The sequence below is a fragment of the Garra rufa genome, chromosome 5 (assembly GCF_049309525.1).
Source record: "Garra rufa chromosome 5, GarRuf1.0, whole genome shotgun sequence".
NCBI classification, from domain to species: Eukaryota; Metazoa; Chordata; class Actinopteri; order Cypriniformes; family Cyprinidae; genus Garra; species Garra rufa.
The window spans coordinates 6,052,666-6,078,553 of record NC_133365.1 but is presented as its reverse complement, the minus strand read 5'-3'; the positions used below and the strand labels follow the sequence as shown (position 1 = coordinate 6,078,553).

Genomic DNA, 25,888 nt, shown 5'->3' with positions numbered 1-25,888 from the left:
TGTCATGAATAAAAATAAAACACTCACCAAATATCAGTTTAGCCATTTATTTCACCCAATCTTTTATTCCTAAGCCAGAGAAGTTTATTACAACAACGCTTTTCGACTTGGCAATCCTATTTATGTGTCCTTCATTTTTTTTTTAGTTTTTATTAATTCATACCGGTCCGAATCAACTGATTCAAAATCAACCCACAAGCCTGCTCAGTTTCAGGGAATTTAATCAAAGTCTCAAGGTCACTCTTTATTTAAACCATTGTTTGCTTTTCCTAGGTTTTTTTTTTTAGCAAGAAAGCCTCAAAATCACTTACAGAGGCCTGTTTCTACTTCATTATTTTCAAAATGCTACTACTAAATACTTCATTGATGGCTTCTGTTCTCTAGTAAACAAAGGCATATATGATAACACATCTGTTAATACATTATGTAATATTACCAACTTAAAGTTGGTGATTCATTTTTCATTGGTCATTTAGTTTTTGTAAATGGTTCCTTATAGAGGTAACAGGGCCTCACAGAAATCTCAGAAAAAAATGTAATTTGGTTGTAAGCTGCCATTAAAACAGCGGTGCTAATGCATAGTTATAAATATGTAATAAAACATAACTTTTTTTAGATTTTGTAGTGAAATACTAACAAGACAGGTTTCATCTAAAAAAAAATAAAATAAAAAAAAATTAACAATTCATAATTACCACACTATTACTTTCCCATATGAACCCATTTCAAACTTTCCCAATGAAAAATGGAAAGAAAATAGAAAGACAATACAGTATCTCCGTGCAATCAGTTTTGCATTTCTGGATGTTAAAATTTATTACCTAATGCCAAAACATTTCATGACCTGAGAAAAAAAAAAAAAAAAAAAAAAACTATAAATCTAATTTACACAATCTATAAGTTAACATCCTATATGTTTTGTCTTTGTCTTAAATTTCAACCAATTATTAAACTACTAATTCAAATGACAAACGCCAGAGTTTCAATCAGTATGTCATCAAACACTTAATATCGTGGTCCTGTAATTCACTGAAGGTCTCCCAAAATGAGTTTGCATTCATATTTATCTTAACACACAAATATCAACTTAAAAACATTTGATTTCTCAAGTTTTCAGTGCATGTTCCCATTCTCTGTTTGGTCGCTCATTTGGAAACGTTAGTGTGTGGTCGTGTGAGATTAAGTGCTGCTGTTTTCTTTGTTGTTTGTGTGTCATCCTTGTGTTACCGCAAGACTACAGTCCAGTCTGCCGCTGCGTTGACCTCTGGCTTACGGAGGGTCAAAACTGCAAGTGTAGGGTCAAACTCAAACTCTAAAGCTGACTCTGTACCATCTGAAGAAAAAAAAAAAAAAGAAAACATAATTTAACTCTATATCTTGTGTAAAATCAGTGGTTCTCAACTGGACCCAAATTTACTTAGGACAACAATGGTGACCCAACACAGTTCCCAAAAATGTTTAACATATTTTTATTACCACGAGCTGCATATGTCCATTTCAATACAACTGTATGAATATTTAGTTTCTAAATGCTTTCAGAAGCCAATAGATAACTGCATAAAGCTATACTACCCTCCAAAGGCAAAGTGCAGTAACTACGACAACACTGTCAAACATGTTGAAACTCTCCTTTCTCTGAAACGGGACACAATTGAACCAGGAAACAAAACAGTTGTCACAAAGTCCATTTTAAGCTTTAACTCAATTTTAAGCAAATGTGTAGTTACTGCGCTTTGCCTTTGGAGGGCAGTATAGTTTACCCAAAAATGAATATTCTCTCATCGTTTACTCTGTCATTAACCTGTATGTGTTGAGAAACAAACAACTGTTTCCAACATTCTTTAATGTTATATTTTTTGTGTTCAATAGAAGAAAGAAATTAGTATGGTTTTGGAGCAACTTGACAATGAGTAAATTATGATATTTGAGTCAACTATGCCTTTAAACAGTCTGGTTAATATGTTCTTGCATCTTTCATTCAAGTTTGTTATAGTAAAGTTCTTCCCAATGATGTATGCCGTTAAATTCATTGGGTGAAGATAGTGCTATTTTATATTTTGATTGCATGGCTTTGGACATTAAAACAAACATGTGGACAGCATTTTTTGCCTTTCTAAATAAGCTGTTATTTTTGTTTTAATAGTTGCTTAGTAAAAAGTTTGGTAAGAGTCTGCATGATTGCACTGGATGGCATTAGCAGACACTTTTATTCACAGAAACTTTGGGAAAAACCCCAGCAATCTGTCATAGAAAAGCCAATGATAGCAGTAACAGTGACACTGACCTGCATTTTTCAGTGTAACAGATGATGGCTGACTGCCTCCAATGATCACAATCTTTTCTATCCAAGAGGCAGTGGAAAACTGGGAGTCTGGGGCCAGATTTCTGACAAAACAGGGAGATGAGAGACCAACAGATAAGAAAAAGCATGGCAATGCAGTTTGTCATTTAAATGATTAACCATCAGAGAACAGCTGTAAAGAAAAAGAGAGCAGACCGACCTGGAAGACAGCGAGTTGGCAGAGAAAGATAGATGTCTGTGGACAAACTGCTTCGCTTTAAAGTTGAAGGTATGGAAGTCATCGATGTACAGCTCTCCTTCAGCAGAGCCCTGAGGCATAAGACAAAAGCGCTTACAGATGAAACTATTTCCATGTACAAATGTAAAACATGAATAAAAGTGGGATACAATGAATTACCTGAGAATTGAGAGCAACATAGAGAGTGTATGGGTCATTCTCCATACAGGATGAAGATCTCCTAACACGGTCTTTCCTGCAGATAATGGACCCTCCTCGCTGGAAAACTGGGATCTGGAACATGAGATGCAATAGACAGAAAATAAGGATTTAGCTGTCTGAGAAAGACTGAAACGCAAAATATAGCTGTGGGTAGAAATGATAGAAAATGATCACTAAAATAAGCGTATAGGAAAACTTTGAATGCAAAAATCCACTTGGTCTGTCATTGGAAGATATGAAAACCATCATATTAGAACGACATGGAAAAACAAAAAAATATATAGCGGCAAGCAGCAATTAAGGGGCAAAGCACAAAAAGCATAGATGGCAGCATCAGACCAACTGCATGAATGAGCAATTAAAGAGATATTTATGATTTTAAAGCAAAACAGCAAAGAAATTCAAATACAGTCACTAGTAATATGCTTGAAAGATGCATTACTGTCAGCCAATAGATGTTGCTGTTGTTTGATGTGGTGTGGTCAGTGTGAGGAGACAATGGCACAAATATACAGGGGTTGGACAATGAAACTGAAACACCTGGTTTTAGACCACAGTTAGTATGGTGTTGGGCCTCCTTTTTTTGGCCAATAGAGCATTTCGTCTTTGGAATTGTCATATACAAGTCCTGCACAGCTGCCAAAGGCATTTTGAGCCATTCTCCTCTTGCAGATCAGGGGTCAGGTCACTATATGATTCTGGTGTAGGAAAATGTTATCTGACTCGCTCCTCCAAAACACCCCAAAGTGGCACAATAATATTCAGATCTGGTGACTATGCATGCCATGGGAGATGTCCAACTTCACTTTTCTTGTTCATCAGACCACTCTGTCACCTGTCTTGCTGTGTGTACTGGTGCATTATCATCCTGATACATGGTACCACCTTCAGAGTACAATGTCTGAACCATTGGGTGCACATAGTCAACGTTCACACCTGTTCTTACTGGTGGAATGTGCAATCAGTGAAGATTGGCCACCAGGCTGCAAAAATATAGCCATGAAACCTCCAACATTATATTGGCCAGTGTTTCAGTTTCATTGTCCAACCCCACAGAGTGGTCTTATGAACAAAAGTGAAGTTGGACATCTCCCATGGCCTGCATAGTCTCCAGATCTGAATATTATTGTGCCACTTTGGGGTGTTTTGGAGAAGCGAGTCAGATGACATTTTCCTACACCAGTATCATGTAGTGACCTGACCCCTGATCTGCAAGAGGAGAATGGCTCAAAATGCCTTTGGCAACTGTGCAGGACTTGTAAATGACAATTCCAAAGACGAAATGCTCTATTGGCCAAAAAAAGGAGGCCCAACACCATACTAACTGTGGTCTAAAACCAGGTGTTTCAGTTTCATTGTCCAACCCCTGTAGTTTGGTGTCAAAGCTTCGCAGAAATACAACCTCAGAGTCATTTTGGCGTCATGCCTCACATTTGTTGCAGCACTGTATAACACATATACGGTTTCATCTATTGACATAAAATCCATAACTTTGTCAGCACAGTCTGAAGATGATCTAATTTGATTTTGGTGAAAATCGGATGAACGGTCTAGGACGAGTTTGAAAAGTAGGTACTGACTATGCCATAATTGGTATTCCTGTCCTCAGCATGAACCAATGAATATATTGAGTTCATTTTAATTACAATAGACCAATTTAATCAAATGTTATTAGCATTTTTTTTTTCTTACATTTTTTGACACAGCATGGTCCCGAAGACTGAGTTTCATTACGATACGCCAATGCATTTGTAAAACATAGGATTTTACGACAAAATTCTAAATGGCTGACATGGGAAGGCTGGGTATGCTCCACCAAATCTAAATAGACAAGTTTTGTGACTTTTTGCTAAACCATTCAGAAGTTATAAACAAAAATAGCCATTTTTCATATCTCCTGATCACTAGGTGGCGCTGTGCCGAAACTATGCAGGTAGCTTCAGGTCATGCTTGTTATAACACACACCAAGTTTGGTCTCAATACGGAAAAACATTGCGGAGATATAGTCTCACATTAATGTTCATGTGCTCTTTGATACATTTTTTCGCAGGTTGTTTGTGAATGGTTTGACTAATCAACTTGAATTCCATAATTTTTTCAAAAGATGATCTGAGCCAATTTTGACAAATCAGACAAACTGTCTAGGAAGTACATTTTACAAACTAATAATAATGGCAAATAAAACCCTTGAAACATATTTGACATATTTAAACTACTTGACTCTACATATTAGCATTACCATTAGTAAAATTTTGGACAAGTGGTGGCGCTAGAGAGTTTGAGTTAGAGACTCCAAACTTGCTATGGTTAATGTTGAGATTGTCCTCTACCAGTGTGCCAAATTACACAACTTTCCCACAAGCGGTTGTATGGGCTGCCATAGACTCCAGAGTGGAAGAAACGGAAATGGAAGAAGAATAAGAACGCCAACGGATACAATAGGTGCCTTTGCACTTTTGGTACTTGGCTCCTAATAATCCATTTTGGCCCCTAGATTATGCAGTCTTCAAAAACAAATGGAAATGTGCGGACTCACAGAGCTCATGGTGACAGGAATGTAGAGGCTCTGATCTCCATCATGCTTCTGGAAAGTGTGGACATCATACCAGACCTGCAAGAGCAACCCAGAGTTTGAGACTTCAGAAGGACTTAGGAAGGGTAAAAATCCACTCAGGGTGAGCAATTCATTGTTGAAAAATCTGTTACCTCGCCTTTCCCAGGCAGATAGGCAGTAACACCAGTAGCGCCCTCATCTGTGACGGGATGCACCAGCAAATCCTTCCCTGTGAAGAGAAATTAACTTGTGTAACTCTGCTACAACATTAATTTGGGCTAATTATAATGTTTAAAAACTTACCAATCAAGTACTCATCTTCAATTGAGAAAGTGGCAACATCATCAGGATACTCTACCCATAAAGGTCTATCAAAAATTTGAGAGAATCAATACTATGAACCAAAAACTTTTATTTGTTCATTCTGGTGGCATTTTTGCCCCAAGCCTCCAATAATTCCTGACTCTGATTGTCTCTGGCTGACTCACCTCATAACAGGCTGTCCGGTGTGGTGTGCGTTGTAGAAAAGCTGGTACCAGTAAGGCAGGAGAGCATATCGCTGGCGTATCGCCTCCCGGATGAGGGCGGTGTTCTCGGGTCCGAACAGCCAGGGTTCCCTGCGGGGCGTGTCTATGTGTGCATGTGCACGGAAAAACGGCTGGTAAGCTCCCGCCTGGTACCATCGCACCAAAAGTTCAGCGCTGGGATGTTTAAAGAATCCGCCAACATCAGCTGAGAAAGAAGAAGACTCGGTATAAGCGACAAAAATATCTTATCTGCATTAATGTGTATACAAACACTCAGCAGCTTTCATTACTAGCAAAACCACTCACCTCCGCAGAAAGAGATGCCAACTAAACCCAGACTCAAGCACATGGGGATGGACATCTTCAGATGACCCCATTCAGCAGCGTTATCTCCTGTCCACACAGCACCTGAAAGCACCACAGAGAGGAATTTATCACCAAACACTTCAGTACAAACACATGGCTTGTGTGTGAAGTAAATGTGCCTCTTACCGTAGCGCTGGGATCCAGCAAAAAATGCTCGGGTCAGAACGAAAGGTCTCTCTACTCCTCCTGAACGCTGAATCAGGCCGTCAGCGGTTGCCTTTTGCTGGTGACACAAAAGTATTGTTAAGAAAGAAAAATAAAGAGAGATATATACATACAGACATATACAGTTAAAGTCAAATGTTTGCATACACCTTGCATAATCTGCAAAATGTTTATCCAGATCATCCAAATGCATGTTATTTTTATATTTAGTACTGACCTGAATAAGCTATTTCACATAAAAGACATTTACATATAGTCAACAAGAGAAACTAATAGTTTACATACACTTGGTTCTTAATACTTTGTTACCTGAACTTGTTCTTTGTTTATTTAGTGATAGTTGTTAATGAGTCCCTTGTTTGTCCTGAACAGTTAAACTGCCTGCTGTTCTTCAGAAATTCTTCTGTTTTTTGGTTTTTTTTTTAGCATTTATGTTTATATACTCTTTCCAACAATCACTCCAGAAGGAAACACGGAATTAAGAATTAAGAGCCAGGGTTGAAAACTTTTTGAATTTGAAGATCAGGGTAAATTTAACTTATTTTGTCTTCTGGGAAACATGTAAGTATCTTCTATAGCTTCTGAAGGGCAGTACTAAATAAAAAAAATATATAATATTTGGTAAAATTAAGAAAAATTTACACATCTTTATTCTGTTCAAAAGTTTTCACCCCCAGGCTCTTAATGCATGTTTTTTCCTTCTGGAGCATCAGTGAGTGTTTGAACCTTCTGTAATAGTTGCATATGAGTCCCTCAGTTGTCCTCAGTGTGAAAAGATGGATCTCAAATCATGCAGTGATTGTTGGAAAGGGTTCAAATACACAAAAATGCTGAAAACCCACAGAATTTGTTTGACCTAAAAGATTTTTCTGAAAAACGGCAGGCAGTTTAACTGTTCAGGACAAACAAGGGACTCATGAACAACTATCACTAAACAAAAACACACAGCTGTGAATCATTCAGGGTCATTTTTATGAATTCAACTATTATTTTTTAATGTGGACTATATGTAAACGTCTTTTATGTGAAAGTATCTTATTCAGGTCAGTACTACATAAAAAAATTAACATGATGCATTTTGTATGATTCCTCTTATTTTGGTCAGATTCTGCAAGGTGTATGTAAACTTTTGACTTTAACTGTATGTGTGTGAGGTTCAATGTTTTTTTTTTTAATTGAATACTTAAGTGGCTGTAGAAAAACTGAATCAAAAAACAAACAAACATATGATGAAAAAAGGGTCTCTTACCACATAGAGGCCATAAAGATTGTGAACATCTCTGTGCTCCCAGACTCCATGAAGAGCGTCTTTGTGCATGGTGACCTCAGGCCCATTAAACACAGACGGCTCGTTCATGTCATTCCAGATGTACTGATTCTCCATTGATCCCTGGACAGAGTCAAACGGCTTTTAATAAAAATACAATCCTAGAATTATCAATATCAACATTTGTGAAAGACAGTCTAATAAAAATCCAGGTTTAACAGCTGAGAAAGCCCTCACCTCATATTGGTCAAAGGCAAACTTGCTGGCCCACCAAGCTCTCATCTCGGGGTTTGTGAAGTCAGGATAGCCCGAATTACCTTCAGCAAAGAAAACAATGCATTTCAGCACTCTGAAAGATTCATCACACTGATTTTAACAGACAGCTGGATGAGTAGATACACACCTGGCCAACACCATCCTTCATAGTCTCCTCCATCTTTATTTTTGACATAGAAGTTTTTGGAAAGAATCTCATTGTGAATCTTGTAGCCGCTGTCCACCCTGATATGAGGATCTACAATGGCCACTAGCTGAAGAGACAAAAACATGTCACATGATTTTTATTAAAACCTTTAGCAGTAGTTGAAATGATTTGGACTGGTTGATGTCTATGACCCAATCAGCATATTTGTGACCCTGGACCACAAAACCAGTCATAAGGTAAAATTTTACAAAACTGAGATTTATACATCATATAAAAGCTCACTAAATAAGCTTTCTATTGATGCATAGTTTGTTAGGATAGAACAATATTTGACCGAGATACATCTATTTGAAAATCAGGAATCTGAGGGTGCAAAAAAATTTAAATACTGAGAAAAATCACCTTTAAAGTTGTCCAAATTAGGTTCTTAACAATGCATTTCACAAACCAAAAATTACATTTGGATATATTTACAGTAGGAATTTTACAAAAAATCTTCATGGAACATGATCTTTACTAAATTTCCTAATGATTTTTGGCATAAAAGAAAAATCAATAATTTTGACCCATACAATGTATTTTTGGCTATTGCTACAAATATACCCCAGCGACTTAAGACTGGTTTTGTGGTCCAGGGTCACATTTGTTTTTGCGCTCAGAGGAACTTCAAAGGTTTCTATGTGTTTTTGCAATGTTGAGTAATGTATCACGGACATATCTCACAAATCGTTTCATAAACAAAGAGTAGAGAGAGCGTAAATATGAGATTCATTGTGCAGTGTAGAGAGCTTCATTGATTATAATGGAACTTTGTGAGATCTCAAACTATGATGAGTGACAGCTTTTAATAAGAGTTGAGTAATGAGAATAATATGAGTTTGTAAATGAGACATCGATTTATTACAATAACAGTTAAATAAACAAGCGGTTATTATTAAGTGACTTAGATTGCCTGACTATAACACTATTGTCTGATTTTGCTCTATTTCGTCGTCAAAAATAGACTGGAACAAGTCACAACTGAGCCGCTGCGCATCTCTATTCAAACACAGCGGCCTTTTGTTCATGAATAAACGTGCGTTTTTAAACAGATCTAGTGAATGAATCTGTCCTAATGAATCAAATGAATGATATGATTAAGTAATTAAATTAGTGTATTGGCGCCACCTACTGGCAGATTTAGTTTCAATTTTAATGTATCTTTTCAGTTATTTAAACCATTTAATATTTCTGTATTCAAAATGTTTTATTTAAAACATTAATCTCAACATGAATTTGATTGCACTCATGCCACCTCTGAGCCTCTGGTGCTCTTCGTTTCGGAGTCACACTTGTGCTCTTCGCGGTCAGAAGTGACCGGACACCTGTAACGCATCTCGTCATTTTTTTCAGTAAAACCATTCGAATTCATTTTTGTTTAATAATATTTTTTATTTTGCATTTTGAGAGGGTTTTGTGGTAATAATTAATATTTATGCTGTAATTAAATGTCCATTTTTTTGCAATTGAGAATAATTAATTTTTTTTTTTTTTTTTTTTGGGAATCGTGCCCTCATTTTTTTTATGTGTGTTCACATTCCAAATGCCATAAAAGTCACTGAATTTGGTACCGTTCTGATGAAGCTGTGATTTTTTGAAAAATTCAAAACCGAAAATGTTTTGGTCAAAAGTGACCGAAGAGAGGTGTGTATATAATGTGTGTGTGTGTGTGTGTGTGTGTGTGTGTGTGTGTGTGTGTGTGTGTGTGTGTGTGTGTGTGAATGGGTGTGTTTTAGAGTGTCACCCCTTCACTGCTGCATACTTTTTTTCAGCATTGTGGAGGATTTGTAGATTGTACACACAAAAATTCTCTGAATATTTGTATTTTTGTCGATTTCCCATTCATTTCCTATGGTTGGTCATTTTAGACCAAAGAGCACAAGTGTGACTTTTTTTTACGACCACTTAGCCTGCTTGAATCATGCCCTCAGTTTTTTTTTTGGTGTTGACATTTCAAATGGCATAAAAGTCACAGAGTTTCATATCATTCCGAATAAGCTGTGATTTTTAAAAATTCAAAACAGAAAAATTTTCGGTCTAAAGAGACCGAAGCGCTCTAGAGGGTTAAACATGAAAATACACCTACAAGACACTTTTGAGTTCTTCTGTGCTACCTCTGTAGTACAAATTAATTTTCTTAGTACTGATTTCATTTGATTGGTAACTTATTCTTATTCCGTTGTTTTAATTAGAAATTTTAAAAAGCTTAAAAAATATACTTAAAAAAAAAAAAAATTGACAAAAAAGATGACTTTTAGTAAGAAAGATAGAAAATGCCATTACAAAAACAAAACTACCCTGTAAATGACTTTAAGGAGTCAAATATCAACTCGTAATAGGAAGGCTAATTTTTTATCAGATTTTTTGATTATTGTGTAAAATTATTGTGTGCTCCTGAAATTTTGACTGTGCTCCTAACAAGAAAAGTAAGCGTACAGCCCTGAGTATAATAGCTAAAATTTGGAATAAAACAAAAGTTGCAACAGACTTTACAACCATATTGAGACATACTGTGAAGCCAGTTATCCAATAAGGGTGGAACTTGATTTTATTTGGTAATTGTTGATTAGATATACGATTTCAGTCCCACAAACACTCACCTTGCGTCTCTTGTCCATCAGGCCCTGCAGCATTTCTTTAGGTTGAGGGAACTTGCTGGGATCCCAGGTGAAGTAGCGCTTTCCGTCTGCATGTTCAATGTCCAGCCAAATGAAGTCATACGGGATGTCATGCTCATCAAAGCCCTCATCGACAGTCTTTACATCCTCCTGATCGTTGTAGTTCCAGCGGCATTGATGATATGCCAGTGACGAGAGAGGAGGAAACGACTGAGTGCCTACAGAGAGAGTGTTATGTTTAGGAGGAGAATAAATTTAACACTTCCAAACTAATTCATATTCAAAGAATAAACACTGCAAAAAACGCTTTTCTTAGATTTTGTGTTTCCAGCCAAAATATCAAAAAATTCTTAAATCAAGAAGGATTTTCGAGACTAATATCAATGATTGTCTTCTTTTCAGAAAAAAAACTACTCAAAATTAAGTCCATTTTTACTTGAAACAAGCTAAATAATCTGCCAATGGGGTAAGAAAATTAATCTTGCTTTCTGTTTGAAATAAGATTTTTTTGCTTACCCCAATGGCAGATAATTTTTCTTGTTCTAAGCAAAAACTGTTTTTTTTCTTACTTAGATTTTTTGTCTTGTTTCCAGACAAAATATCTAAAAATGCTTAAATCAAGAAGGATTTTCTAGACAAGTAAAAATTATTTACTTGTTTTCAGAAAAAAGTCAAAATAAAGTGTGTTTTTGCTTGAAACAAGCTAAATAATCTGCCAATGGGGTAAGAAAAATCTTGTTTTCTGTTCAAAATTTAAAAAAAATTTGCTTACCCCATTTGCAGATTATTTTGCATATTCTAAGCAAAAACTCACTTAATTTTGACTTGTTTTTTTCTGAAAACAAAGCTAGACAAGACTTCAATTTGTGGTTACAAAAGTACATAAATTGTACTTTTTTTTTAAATGACATTATTTCGCTAGATAAGACCCTTATTCCCCTTTGAAGCGGCACTGAAACTGCATTTTTAACCCTTAATCCACTGAACACTATTGAGGTCCACTATATGGAGAAAAATCCTGGAACGTTTCCAAGTGTGTTTTCCAAGGTTAACATTAACTCTGTATGCAGGGAAGTGTGTATTTGTGTACCTGTAAGTGAGGCATACTGAGTGAAGACATCTGCAGGTTTTGGCCCCAGCATGATAAAGACATCAATAATACCACTCTCAGATATCCAGCGCACATCCGTCTGAGGAAAAAAACATTGATACAAAACTGATACACTTAATCAAACTATTGTTAATGGTGGACAATACTGCAATTGTGCTTCTATAATTTGAACCTTGTCAACCAAACTCATTTGACATCTTAGCAAAAGCAAATAAAGAGGTTTCTCACTCTCACCTGTCCTGCAGTATCTGAGCTGATGTCCACCCATGTCTCTGCTGCGTTGAGCCAGAAGATGCCCATGGTGCGCTCAGTGCTGTGAGATATGAGGACGGGAACTGCCCCATAAAGGGCCATTGGGTTGTGCAGCTCATACTGGAAAACATCCAAGTTGTACAGTCGATACGGGTCTGATCCACTAAAAAAAACAACAACACAACAATGGTTTAGTGGAACCCTACTGTATATGTGACTTTGTGCCAGCATGAGAGTGATGAAAAACTAATAACGTCACAGTGTTTCATAAAAATTGTTCTTCATTTAACTATATACTCAGTTTAGAATTGGCTGGTGGAAAACATGTTCACTCAAAAATGAAAACTTGCTGAAATCTACCTCTAAGATGTAGATGAGTTTGTTTCTTCATCAGATTTGGAGAAATCTATCATTCAATAACTTGCTCACTAAAGTATCCTCTGCAGTGAATGGGTGCCGTCAGAATGAGAGTCCAAACAGCTGATAAAAAAAAACATCACAATAATCCACTCCAGTCCAGTCCATTAGTTAACGTTTTGTGAAGATGTGTGTGTGTTTGTAAGAAACAAATCCATCATTAAAAATTTAACTTTAAACCATTGCTTCCAGCTAAAATATAAGTTCTCTATTCATAATAACGCTTTCTGCAGTGAAAAAGTCATATTGTCTGAATCAGGAGAGAAATATGCACAGATCAAGATCAGTTTACAAGCAAAAACAGCTCTAAACAAATATTTTGGGGTATTTTGATGTGAGAGGACAACAGCAGATGGACTTTTTCACTGGTGGAAGCGTTTTTATGAACTACGGACCCGTACTTTGGCCAAAAGTGACGATTTGAAGGTAAAATGGCATAATGATGGATTTGTTTCTTACAAACAAGCAGCTTTTGGCTTCTCCAGATGTTAACTGATGGACTGGAGTGGTGTGGATTACTTGTGGATTATTGTGATGTTTTTATCAAACGTTTCGACTCTCAATCTGACGGCACCCATTCACTACAGAGGATCTACTAGTGAGCAAGTCATGTGATGCTACATTTCTCCAAATCTGAAGAAGCTAAATCATCTTGGATGGCCTGACAGTGACCAAATTATTAGCAAATTTTTATTTTTTGGAGGGGAACTATTTCATTAAGTTGCTCATGCGTCCCATATCAGTCTGATGCAAGTGTAAGAACTCACTCAGTGTTTTTCAGTTTGAGTGTGTCTGCGTGTTCAGGAATGCCATAGACGTGTTCCACACCGGGTAGAGAAAAATCTAAACTAATAGACGATGGACCTGAGTTGAAATGAAGACAGAAAAGAGATTAAATAAACAATAAATGTGACCCTGGACCACAAAACCAGTCATAAGGTTAAATTTGACAAAACTGAGATTTATACACCATATGAAAGCTCAATAAATAAGCTTTCTATTGATGTATGGTTTGTTAGGATAGGGCAATATTTGGCTGAGATACATCTATTTGAAATCAGAAATCTGAGGATGCAAAAAAATCTAAATACTGAGAAAATCACCTTTAAAGTTGTCCAAATTAGGTTCTTAACAATGCATATTACAAATCAAAAATTACATTTTGATATGTTTACAGAAGGAATTTTACAAAAAATCTTCATGGAACATGAACTTTACTTAATTTTTTAATGTTTTTTGGCATAAAAGAAAAATCTAAAATTTTGACCCATGCAATGTATTTTTGGCTATTGCTACAAATATACCCCAGCGACTTAAGACTGGTTTTGTGGTCCAGGGTCACAAATCTCGTTTGTACTTATCTACTGTAATTATCTCACACATATTCCACTGAATACATTATAGAAAAAAATGAAAAAGATTTAAAGAGATTTCAATATACCATTGGGCTTTGTATCAGTGTGAGATTTAAATGTTTCCTCCCACATGCCCGGTTTATCCTCTTCCTCTTTTATCTGTCTATCCTAAAGAAAGACAGAAAGAACGAAAGAGATTAAGTTTCTCGAACAAAGAAAAACACATTTAAACGTTAACACTAGGGCTGTGCAATTACTTAAAACTCAGTTTCGATTTCGATTATGGCTTCAAACAGTCATGAAAATACAGTAAGCGAGATGAAACAATTATTGCGCCCCATCCCTTTCAAGTGGTGCATTTTCGCTCCTCAATAAAAGCCTAATTTCACATGCAAATCAGCAAAATCATGTAACCTGACGTGCTTGATTTATTAATGTTTCTCGGATGTTGTATTTTTAAACTAAAAATGGTCAAATACACGCAAAAATATTTCAAAATGAGGCGCTTGGTCATGATTTATGTTAACCCTTGTCAGTTACGTCTTAAGTGATCATAAACAGTTGAGAATGAAAATACGTGTGTAACAGTATATTGGATCCGTGTGCCTCTTAAAGCGGCGACAAATATTATTTCTGCCGTCTATGTGCTTAATATTAATAAAACATAAAAGTACAAAGAGAAAACTCACTCACAGCTTTTGAATAACGGACTCTCGTAGTTTTAATAAGAAACAAAGCATGTTTAATTATTACAGTGAAGATGCTGTTTTATTTTACGTTCAAATAATTACATTCAACTTCTGTAGTATTGTTAGACTACTTTAGACTTGCATCAAAGTATTCAGTATTTTTATTTTTTTAATTTGTATTGCTATCTTTAAATCAATTACTAATATAGTTTTGGACCCAGACATAATCGTGTTAAATAATCGTGAAGACAATATTGACCAAAATAATCGTGATTATGATTTTTGCCATAATCGAGCAGCCCTAGTTAACACTAATAGTCTCCTTAATGCAGAGCTTAAAGCTCAAAATTGACAAATGTTACACTATCTAGGTCTGATATCTGATAAATCTGCATGTTAAACAAATAACAACAGTGTAAGAGAAGTCTAGCTGTTGACACACATACACACACCTCTTCTGTTTGCTGCTCCTCATTCTCCTGTTCTGTCGCCTGCTCCGATTCACTTTTACTGCAAAATAGACAAAGTTTCTCTAAATACAATACATACTAGTACAAAAAAAAACATGTTTAAACCTTGTTAAGGAGGGTGAATTAGAGATGTAACAATGACTCATTGATAATCAGACCAATACAATACTTGTACCTGATATCATTCTGCAATTAAGCACAAATACATAGCGATTCTACAACAAAACAAATATTGGGTGATTTTTGTTTTACAAAAATGACAAGTCTGCATTGACTGGCCATTGCTATTAAACGTGTGTTAAACAGAGCATGTATCATCTTGCCAAAAACTGCTTTTCAAATAATATTTTGGATGAATGTAATTGTTTAACAAAGGTTGTATTAAACTGAGCAACTTTGTCGAGAAGGTTGGCCAAACGGACCAATTAAATACTATGTATTGGGTAACAGTATGCATCTTAATTAAAAAAAAAAAAAATATAGAAAATAGATCACTCATTAGTCATTTCATAGCAAAACTTTATTTTCATCCATTTATACGAGGAGGATGAATGATTTTGAGATGCACAAATTCACTTTTTGTAAATTTAGTTTAAAATAAACATTTTGGACCACTGTTGTTCTATAGTGCATGTAAACATAATTGTAACATTTTGTTAATTGAGTGCTCTCAAAAATGTAACAGAACTAAAAGCACTGATAGAAAACTACAAGTAAAATACTAAAACTGTGATATTTGTAACTAGCAACGTGTTCGTTGTATAGCAGCAGATGCTTTTTCATTTTTAAGATTTTTGGGAAATGTTAACTAATTGTTTTGTTTAACCAAATGCAGTTTCATGGTCAGCAAATGATTATGGCAAATGTTTGTGATCCACCAATAACTGGCAGGCGTGACAAAAGATACATTTTGAACACAGCAGTTTATGACTATAGATGAAAATACTACAAAACCAATGGGTGTATTATTAAAATCAAATGGAAACACTGTTACACTAAAGATTTTAGGCACTACAATTAATATTTCATTCTAGAACACACATACAATTTAATACTAAATCAAAAGCAAATTGTAAACTACTAGATAAAGGGTGCATGCATAATTTGGGGTACTGCAGATATTTACACTACTATTGATTAAAACAAACAAGAAACAAATGTTAATTAAACATTGAGTTTAAAGGAATGGTTCACCCAAAAATGAACATTTCCTGGTTATAAAATCACCCCTAGGACATCCTAAATGTATAGGTCTTTCTTTATTGAGCCGAAGAGGAATTAAGGAAAACAACAAAGATTTTGGAGGAAAACATTTCAGGATTTTTCTCCATCTAATGCAAGTGAACAGCTCACAGTAAACCATTTTTGCCGAATTTAGGCAGCCTTAGCTGACAAATAATCTTCTCAAGCAAACCAATTAGTCATTTTCACCCCTGAAAATAAAAATCCTGAAATGTTTTCTTCTAAAAACCTGAATAAAGTAAGACCTATACTTCTTAGATGCCCTAGAGGTGAGTAAATAACCAGGAAATGTTCATTTCAGGGGGGACTATTCCTTTAATTAAGGAAAAGAAAGTATGATGTAAATCTAAGATTTTTTTTTTACAGTCAAGAACTTGACAAATGGATTTTACCTAGAGAACATGCTCTTGAGCGAGTCCCACATGCTACCAACTGTGCTACTTATTTTATGAGAGATACTGCTGAGCGGGACAGAAGAGAGGAAAGTTGAGAAAAAGAGGGGAAGGAAAATAGAATGTGATGAGAATTTCAGTAAAAACATTTACAGTATTTATGAATGAGACGTCTGACACAATTAACTGATCTGTCTTTATCTGAAAGACAAAAATCTGATTAAAAATAAAGTGACATTTTAAGCTTATGACAATTACGCTGTGAAAATAATCATAAAATAATATAACATCATGGATATTAATCCTATTGTGCTTTCTAGCGCACAAAACACCAAACCAACCCAAATGGTGGCCGAATGGACATTACAATGGAAATTACATGTAAAACATTTGTTGAAACCTACCATGGATCCAAGGTTGTATGCATATAAATACATGCTTCTGTAGATCTAGCAAATCAATTTAGTTCCTGTTTAAAATCAACGTTGAGAACTAGAGTGTTTATAAATAGCTGTCGTTTGGAACACAACTCTAAATACATTTTTATTGTTATAATCAGTGGTGGCTTCCATTTAAGAATTTCAAACAGCATTTTCATTTCTGTTTTACTAATGGTTGTGATACTGCGATTCCTATCAGACCTTGATTTTTCAATCTTTATTGAAGACTTTTTGGTAATTCCCATTAAGACGATGAAAGTCACTAAAAACCTGGATGATCATTGTTGTGCTCTACTGGGCTTAGATGAAAGAAGTCCTGCTTTAACTGAGAGTTAGTGCAGACCGGGAAAGACAGAAATGAAAAAGGAAGCAATAGGAAGAATACAAGAAGAAAGCGTGTGATTAATTCTTAAAATTTAATCATGAATGCAGAAAAAAAAAAAAACTAAAATAATTTGGATTGCATGCCAGAAGCAACAAGCCCCTTTAATAATATACTAAACAAATGTGACCCTGGACCACAAAACCAGTCATAAGGTTAAATTTTACAAAACTGAGATATATACATCATATGAAAGCTCAATAAATAAGCTTTCTATTGATGTATGGTTTGTTAGGATAGGACAATATTTGGTCGAGATACATCTATTTGAAAATCTGGAATCTAAGGGTGCAAAAAATCAAAATACTGAGAAAATCACCTTTAAACTTCTCCAAATTAAGTTCTTAGCAATGCATATTACTAATCAAAAATTACATTTTGATAGGTTTACAGTAGGAATTTTACAAAAAATCTTCATGGAACATGATCTTTACTTAATTTCCTAATGATTTTTGACATAAAAGAAAAATCAATAATTTTGACCCATACAATGTATTTTTGGCTATTGCTACAAATATACCCCAGCGACTTAAGACTGGTTTTGTGGTCCAGGGTCACAAATGAGGATCACACATTTCCAGACTTTAAAGTTGTTCCCTTCACAATGCTTTTGGCTAGGAAACGCATGATAAATGAGACCAATGTGTTCTAAAATCAGCTCAAAATAATAGATATCCTCTAACTGGACAGATTAGTATCTTTAAATATTTCAGCAAATAGCGTTGACTTGTCCAGACTGCAAATTGAAGCAAAAACCCTAGGCATGCACTTCATAAAATAATGTTTTTACATCAGGTATTCCATTAATGCATGACTAATTAAGCTCATTCTCATTTGTTGACAGTTTTTTTTTCAAATCCTTATTGTCCTGAAACTAATGTCACAATGTAAAAAGCATTGATAGTTTTTAAAACACACCTGATTTTCTTTGTGCAAATAATATCTATAAGCTTTTTTTCTTTACTCACATGTGATACAAATTAAATATTGTTGCACACGTGTAAATACAAAAAAAAAAATGCAAAAGTTCAAATTTTTTGCATCCTTTCTGAGCCACATCCAAATGTGCCTTTAAATCAGATACATATCCCACATCTGGACGTCTGATTTAGGTCTAAACACGTAAATCGTCTTCCCATTGGAATTCCAAGCTGCCCACAAATATAACTACAATGTAAAGATTGGATCTGTGCATTATGCCTAAAACATTTCGCTGCAGACTACATGTGCTTTTAATAAACACAACATTACTTTACATTAGAATATTAGTTGGCGTTAAGGTTTTGTTATTGTTCTTGGTGTGAAGACTGTGTCTATGAGAAGAAGATCTAACTGTGTCTAGAAAAGTAAGATCTAATCAATGCAAAAGGCAGAAAGATAGCGAAAAATTATACAGTTAATCAGAAATACAGCCCAGGAAAGCAGTGCCAACTTTTTAGTATGAAGTAGTATTTACTGAATATTATTTCAGTATTAATGTGGGTAGTATCGGTTTTAAACTTCCTGAATGTGATGGCCTTTCTGTCCACTTGTGTTGTTGGACTCACGTGTCCTTGCGTGCTCGTAGGTGCTCGAAGGCCAACAGGCCGCGGGAGTTGAGTGACATGAGCACTTGACGACCCTCAACGATGTCCAGCCGAAATGGCTGAGCACTTACGATGAGCCGCTGATCTCTGCCACCCAGAGACAACACCAGACTGTTCTCATCCTGAGCCACCACTGAGAGACTGAACACAGACACAAGATATTCTGTTAATGTGTTAAAGTTCAGTTTAGATTTTAAATGTCTTGTAGCGCGTATCAAGCTTCAGATGTCAAACTGGCCATCAAAACATTCACACATAGGTTTATTTTCTTTTAAGGGGAGACACTGCAGGCAAAAAACACAGTTTTTTCATGCACCTGTCAAGTTTGATATTTAGGGCTTTTTGTTTATTCATAAATCGTTTTTACAGACTAGTGGAAAGAAAACACCCCAAAAGACCCTGTTAAGTGTTTCTTTTATAGCACTTTGTTTATTTTTGTGACCAGATTTTAATTACGATACATATTTTTATACGTTTTCTCAAAATGAGTTTTTTTCTCCTACACTGAGCCATAAATCTCCACTTCAGTAGCACTTACATACATCAGACTATTGTGCAATTTTTTATTCCTGTTTATATCTTGAAGGTTTTTACAGAGTGATATGTTCACATATAAATTTCTTGATTTTATACATTTTATTCCCCCTCAAAACTGTAAAAATATTGTTTTCTGTCTGTTCTAAGTATTTTCTGAATTATGAGAATCCAAAATTCCCTCTGTAAAGACATTTGACTCTAATCTGTCAAAAAAATTAAACAAGAATTTTGAAACTGACTTCATCCGGAGTTCAGATTTTTGTACTAGAAATGTATTCAAACGAGCGCATATTTTATTACATAATGCCTTGCTTGCATATTTAAACCTGAAATTTTAGAAAACTTGTAATACAAAAAAATGTTTGCAATTATCAATGTAATCAATCAACTGGGTAAGTGAGGTGATAACTATGATTTAATTATTTTTACCCTATTCACCTGCAGTGTCTTAAAAATGACATTTTCTTCTCAAATGACAAAGGACCTGACTGTTACAAATGTCTAGTTGTCTCATCTGTATACGGTAAAAGCAGTTGTGATGGTGCGAGTAGACTCGACTTACGTTTCAGTAATGGGATCAGAGATGAGCACATCCGGAACCTCGTAACGAGGCTTAAGTGGTTTGAGTTCATTAATCTTGACCCGTGTCATGTTGCCCTGCAGTCTGTACAGCTCAAGCAACAAGCGAACCTATGAACAAACACAAGAGTCTTAGTTCTCTTACACTGAACAGCCACTTTTAGAGCAGTCTTGGCTTTGGAAACACTTTTGCCATTAAATTCATTTCTGACATTCTTCAAACGGGAATTCTGTTAGGGGTGGGAGAAAATTCTCCAATTCTCCTAAATCCTATGTTGGTTTCTTCAAACCTCGAGAATAATAATAGAGCTATTCGTACTCTTTTCCAAAGAGACTGTACCTTAAGTTTTGTCTCATTGCGTCTCTTTATTGAATGGAAAATTGATTGGCTGAAGAAAAATATGGTTGTGTTACTACAGAAGTATCATCTTAGAAATAAGATTGAAGACGTTTCTTATAAGCTCATTCACAGATTTTATCCAGCAAATCATTATTTACAAAAATGTAAAAAAGGAATAAATGTAAATTGCTGAACTGCCTTGCACTTATTTTGGCACTGTACATACACAGTAACACTATGGTGTAAGGTCTAAAAACGTATAAGCGAAAGTATTGGAAAATGGCTTTATTGACAATCCTGACAAAGAGGAGCAGTACTTTTACTTAATTAACTTACTTATTCTATTGACCAAATTTCACATTCATAAGTGCTAATTTACTAATAAAAAACTATTTAATGGTTTTGTTGACTGAAATATGTGACCCTGGACCACAAAACCAGTCTTAAGTCGCTGGGGTATATTTGTAGCAATAGCCAAAAATGCATAGTATGGGTCAAAATTATTGATTTTTCTTTTATGTCAAAAATCATTAGAAATTAAGTAAAGATCATGTTACATTAAGATTTTTTGTAAAATTCCTACTGTAAACCTATCAAAATGTAATTTTTGATTAGTAATATGCATTGTTAAGAACTTAATTTAGACAATTTTAAAGGTGATTTTCTCAGTATTTGGATTTTTTTTGCGCCCTTAGATTCCAGATTTTCAAATAGATGTATCTCGGCCAAATATTGTCCTATCCTAACAAACCATACATCAATAGAAAGCTTATTTATTGAGCTTTCATATGGTGTACATATCTCAGTTTTGTAAAATTTAACCTTATGACTGGTTTTGTGGTCCAGGGTCACATATGTATTTATATCGACAGTATTATAGACTCTGTGAAGTCTAGTTTTAAGAACTTTGAAAGTTTTACAATATATTTATTTGATTTTATATATGCATACTTTCAGGAATAAAAGGTTTTTGACTAAAGTTGAGGACGCATTATTTAAAAAAAAATAATGTGCATAGATAAATTATAAGAAACGATGCAATATTTGATTAAAAATGAGAATTGACAATTTTGATGGCATTGTGATCTTAACAAAGAACAGCCAGCTTTAAGATGAATCACATTTGCTTTGAAACAACTGTAATAAAGTTGTCTGTTTTTGTATATTTTGTAACCTTGTTGCTGTCATTGATGAGCTGCAGGGTGAGTCTGGAGTCGCTCAGCTCCAGTGTGTCCAGCAGAGCTCTGTACGAAGACTGACCCGGCTTCAGCTCTCTCTGACGCCTACGAACAGAAACACAGAAATCATTTACATATGACAAAACATCAGACACATGACAGTTCGCAAGTTAGCTCCTAATGTTAACAAGTAGTCACATGCTATTATACTTTCCGTATAAAAACTACTAGTCGATTACTCTGTAAAATAAAAAGTATAGGCCTATATACACTACAAGCTCACTTGTAATACTAATCAAACACTTAAAGGGTTAGTTCACCCAAAAATGAAAATTAACCCATTATTTACTCACCCTCTAGGCTTCCTAGCTGTATATGACTTCTTTCTTTCAGACGAATGCAATCAGAGTTATATTAAAAAATTGTTTCGCGACCATTTTTTTGTTTTGGTCTCTCCACTGCGCATCCGTCACTTCAATATGTGACCCTGGACCACAAAACCAGTCTTAAGTAGCACAGGTATATTTGTAGCAATAGCCAAAAAATACATTGTATGGGTCAAAATGATCGATTTTTCTTTTATGCCAAAAATCATTAGCATATTAAGTAAAGATCATGTTCCATGAAGATATTTTGTAAATTTTCTACCGTAAATATGTAAAAACTTGATTTTTGATTAGTAATATGCATTGGTAAGAACTTCATTTGGACAACTTTTAAGGCGATTTTCTCAATATTTAGATTTTTTTGCACCCTCAGATTCCAGGTATTCAAATAGTTTTATCTCAGACAAACATTGTCCTATTTTAACAAGCTTATTTACTCAGCTTTCAGATGACATAAGAATCTCAATTTTGACAAATTAACACTTATGACTGGTTTTGTGGGCCAGGGTCACATATGTACACAATATGTACGAAGTTTGCGCAAGCTAGATTAAAGTGATTACGTTTTAAATATGGATTTTTTTGTTGTTGTTGTTTTACAAAGACCTTTATTCACCTCCTAGAGCCATTTGAGACACTTTTTTATTATGGATGGATGCACTTTATTGGACTTGTTTTGGACTGTTGAAAAGAAACACCCACCTATTGCCATTATAACGCTTGGAGGAGCCAGAACAATTTTTAATATAACTCCAAAATGATTTGTATGAACGAAGGAAGTCATATACACCTGATGCCTGGAGGTAAATAATGGGCTAATCTTCACTTTTGGGTGAACTAACCCTCTAAATGTAAACTGGTTGGTTCACAATTTTCATATTACAGGTGCATCTCAATAAATTAGAATTTGATGGAAAAGTTGATTTATTTTGTTAAATGTGAGCCAAACCATCGCAATTAAAAGAACTAAAGACTTAAACTACTTCAGTCTGTGTGAACTTGAATTACTGAAATAAATTAACTTTTCCATGATTTCTAAACTATTGAGATGCACCTGTATTTTTACATTTTAAGAATAAACTAAAGAAATTGGTATATGTGTTCAATACAAATATTCATTCATATGCCAGTAACAGTGTCTGAATTGTGCTGTGAATTCATTAACAACCCTTTTTTTTTTTTTTTTTTACAAAGAACTTTATTCACCTCCCAGAGGCGTGTGAGACACTTTTTATTATGGATGGATGCACTTTATTGGACTCGTTTTAGACTGTTGAAAAGAAACACCCACCTATTGCCATTATAACGCTTGGAGGAGCCAGAACAATTTTTAACATAACTGAGATTGGATTCGTCTGAAAATAGGAAGTCGTATACATCTAGGATGCCTGAAGGGTAAGTAAATAATGAGCTAACCTTTTAAACGTAAACTGGTTGGTTCACAATTTTCATATTACAGATGCATCTCAGTAAATTAGAATTTGATGGAAAAGTTGATTTATTTTGTTAAATGTGAGCCAAACCATCACAATTAAAAGAACTAAAGACTTAAACTACTTCAGTCTGTGTGAACTGAATTTATTTAATACACGAGTTTCACAATTTGAGTTGAATTACTGAAATAAATTAACTTTTCCATGATTTCTACATTACTGAGATGCACCTGTATTTTTACATTTTAAGAATAAACTAAAGAAATTGGTATATGTGTTCAATACAAATATTCATTCATATGCCAGTAACAGTGTCTGAATTTTGCTGTGAATTCATTAAATTCCCTTACGGGAGTTAACCAAGGTTTTTGAAGTTAAACAATGATAACCAGAAGTTAAAGAAGTAGCTCACTTTCAGAACCAAAATTCACAGATAATGTACTCACCCCCTTGTCATCCAAGATGCTTATGTCTTTCTTTCTTCAGTTGTAAGGAAATTGTTTTTTAAGGTAAAACATTTCAGGATTTCTCTCCATATAATGGACTTCTATGGTGCCCCCGAGTTTGAACTTGCAAAATGCAGCTTCAAAGGGCTCTAAACGATCACAGTCGAGGAAAGAAAGGTCTTATCTAGCAAAACAATGGGTTATTTTCTAAAAAAAAAAAGTTATTTAATTATTTACAAATTATTTACTTTTTAATCTCAAATGCTCATCTTGTCTAGCTCGGCAAGACAACCGTTTGAGATTAAAAAGTATATAATTTGTAAATGTTTTTAGAAAATAACCGGTCGTTTCACTATAAGACCCTTCTTCCTTGACTGGGATCATTTAGAGCCCTTTGAAGCTGCATTTAAACTGCATTTTGGAAGTTCAAACTCGGGGGCACCATAGAAGTCCATTATTTGGAGAGAAATCCTGAAATGTTTTCCTCAAAAAACACCATTTCTTTACAAGTGAAGAAAGAAAGACATGAAAATCTTGGATGACAAAAGGGTGAGTACATTATCTGTCATTTTTTTGTTCTGAAAGCGAACTACTCCTTTAACCATTAATTTATGTAAGGGAAAGTTCAGTGCAGAATTGAACAGCAAATGTTGCCAAGTTTCATGAAATAGGCTTCCAACAGGGGGCGCTTACTGGCTCAACAACTTACATCCTCTGTTTTTCTGTTTGTGTCTTAATATTTAAGAAATTTGTTAACTAAAAATAACACAATTAATTCCGAGAATCGGTAGCGAAGCAATTTTATTTCCCTTACAACCACAAACCACCGTGAGAAGCGGTTAGAAAAGTAACACCTATCACATGACAGCGCAGTACATACATTTTCAGACACCTTCTTTTTCAGATTTATTGAACTTATATTTAGTAGTGTCATCATACTCACTTGCAGAAGGCGCTCTGGTCGCATGTTTTAAAGTTGCTGCGGTCCACAGCCTGAGCGCTCAAACACAACAGCAGAACCAGCGGAACCAAACTGAAACACAAATAGACACAAAACAGAAACCTGTTTAGCCACTATTACTCAAACTGTGAAATACTGATAAGAAACACGAGTGTGCGTGATTATGGTAACCATTTACTATCATGGTATAACCATTACTGTACCATGGTACCACAACAGTACTCTTTTGTGAGGGATAGACTTCTGACACCGTAAGGAATAACTAACAGGCTGCGAGACCATTTAAATATTTACCGTGCATATCGAATTGGTCAAAGTTAAAAGAGCTTTTCAAACGTCTTTGAGTTTGAGTCTGTAATTTTTTATTTGCACATAATCCTATTATCCTGCCTGAGCGTTACAATACCTGTCACAGGAAGCCGCCATCTTGGCTCCGTGTGAACTTTGCCCTCCGTGCCGTGCACGTCTAGTCAGTTCAAATGTGTCGTAAGTTACACGTGGACTTTCTCAGGAAATAAATTAACGTTTGTACATTCACAGTTTAAAGTTTACAGCATCAATCACGAAAAAAATAATGCGTTTGCTCTCATTTGCACATTGTGTGCTACAGTAGTTAATTCATTCCAAGAACATTTTGCGCCATAGGTAGCCATGACTTTATTATAGTCAGTGGTCTGGATAGAAATTACATTGAGAAACTTTATTTAGCTTTGAATTAGTCACAGGATTGATAACATACAGGCCAGAATTAAACCTTACTAAAAAGGAACTTTATTTAGACCCGTATTTTGCCTGCGTCATCATGTGATACCCGTTACTTTAGTCTTCGCTGCTGAGGATGGACCAATTATAGTCGTTTATGGTTGCTGATCCACGATCCATTTTATTTACTCGTTTTATAGTAATTGTTAGTGTCAATTTCTAATTTCTATGTCTTGCACATTGCATATAAACGATATTGATTTAAAATATGTAAAAAAAAAAAAACTA

The 25,888-nt window shown here is 35.0% G+C and overlaps 1 protein-coding gene across 2 annotated transcripts; it reads right to left on the bottom strand.

Moving 5' to 3' along the window:
- Nucleotides 1-33: 33 nt before the first annotated feature.
- On the bottom strand, nt 34-24,977 carry ganaba (glucosidase II alpha subunit a). Of its 2 annotated transcripts, XM_073839404.1 has the most exons (24): nt 24,881-24,977; nt 21,669-21,777; nt 20,138-20,265; nt 19,000-19,179; nt 16,631-16,696; nt 14,979-15,036; nt 13,924-14,005; nt 13,250-13,346; nt 12,048-12,228; nt 11,793-11,892; nt 10,685-10,920; nt 8,025-8,151; nt 7,859-7,938; nt 7,604-7,744; nt 6,316-6,412; nt 6,130-6,231; nt 5,785-6,028; nt 5,600-5,664; nt 5,449-5,525; nt 5,279-5,353; nt 2,700-2,813; nt 2,502-2,611; nt 2,285-2,385; nt 34-1,333 (listed from the first exon to the last, which is right to left on the bottom strand). In XM_073839404.1, exons 3-24 carry the CDS (start codon nt 20,224-20,226, stop codon nt 1,224-1,226), a joined length of 2,532 nt encoding a protein of 843 aa, XP_073695505.1. In that variant the 5' UTR covers nt 20,227-20,265; nt 21,669-21,777; nt 24,881-24,977; the 3' UTR covers nt 34-1,223. The 2 variants fall into 2 exon arrangements, with proteins under 2 accessions (XP_073695505.1, XP_073695506.1); XM_073839405.1 differs by lacking the exon at nt 16,631-16,696.
- Between the last annotated feature and the right edge of the window lie 911 nt (nt 24,978-25,888).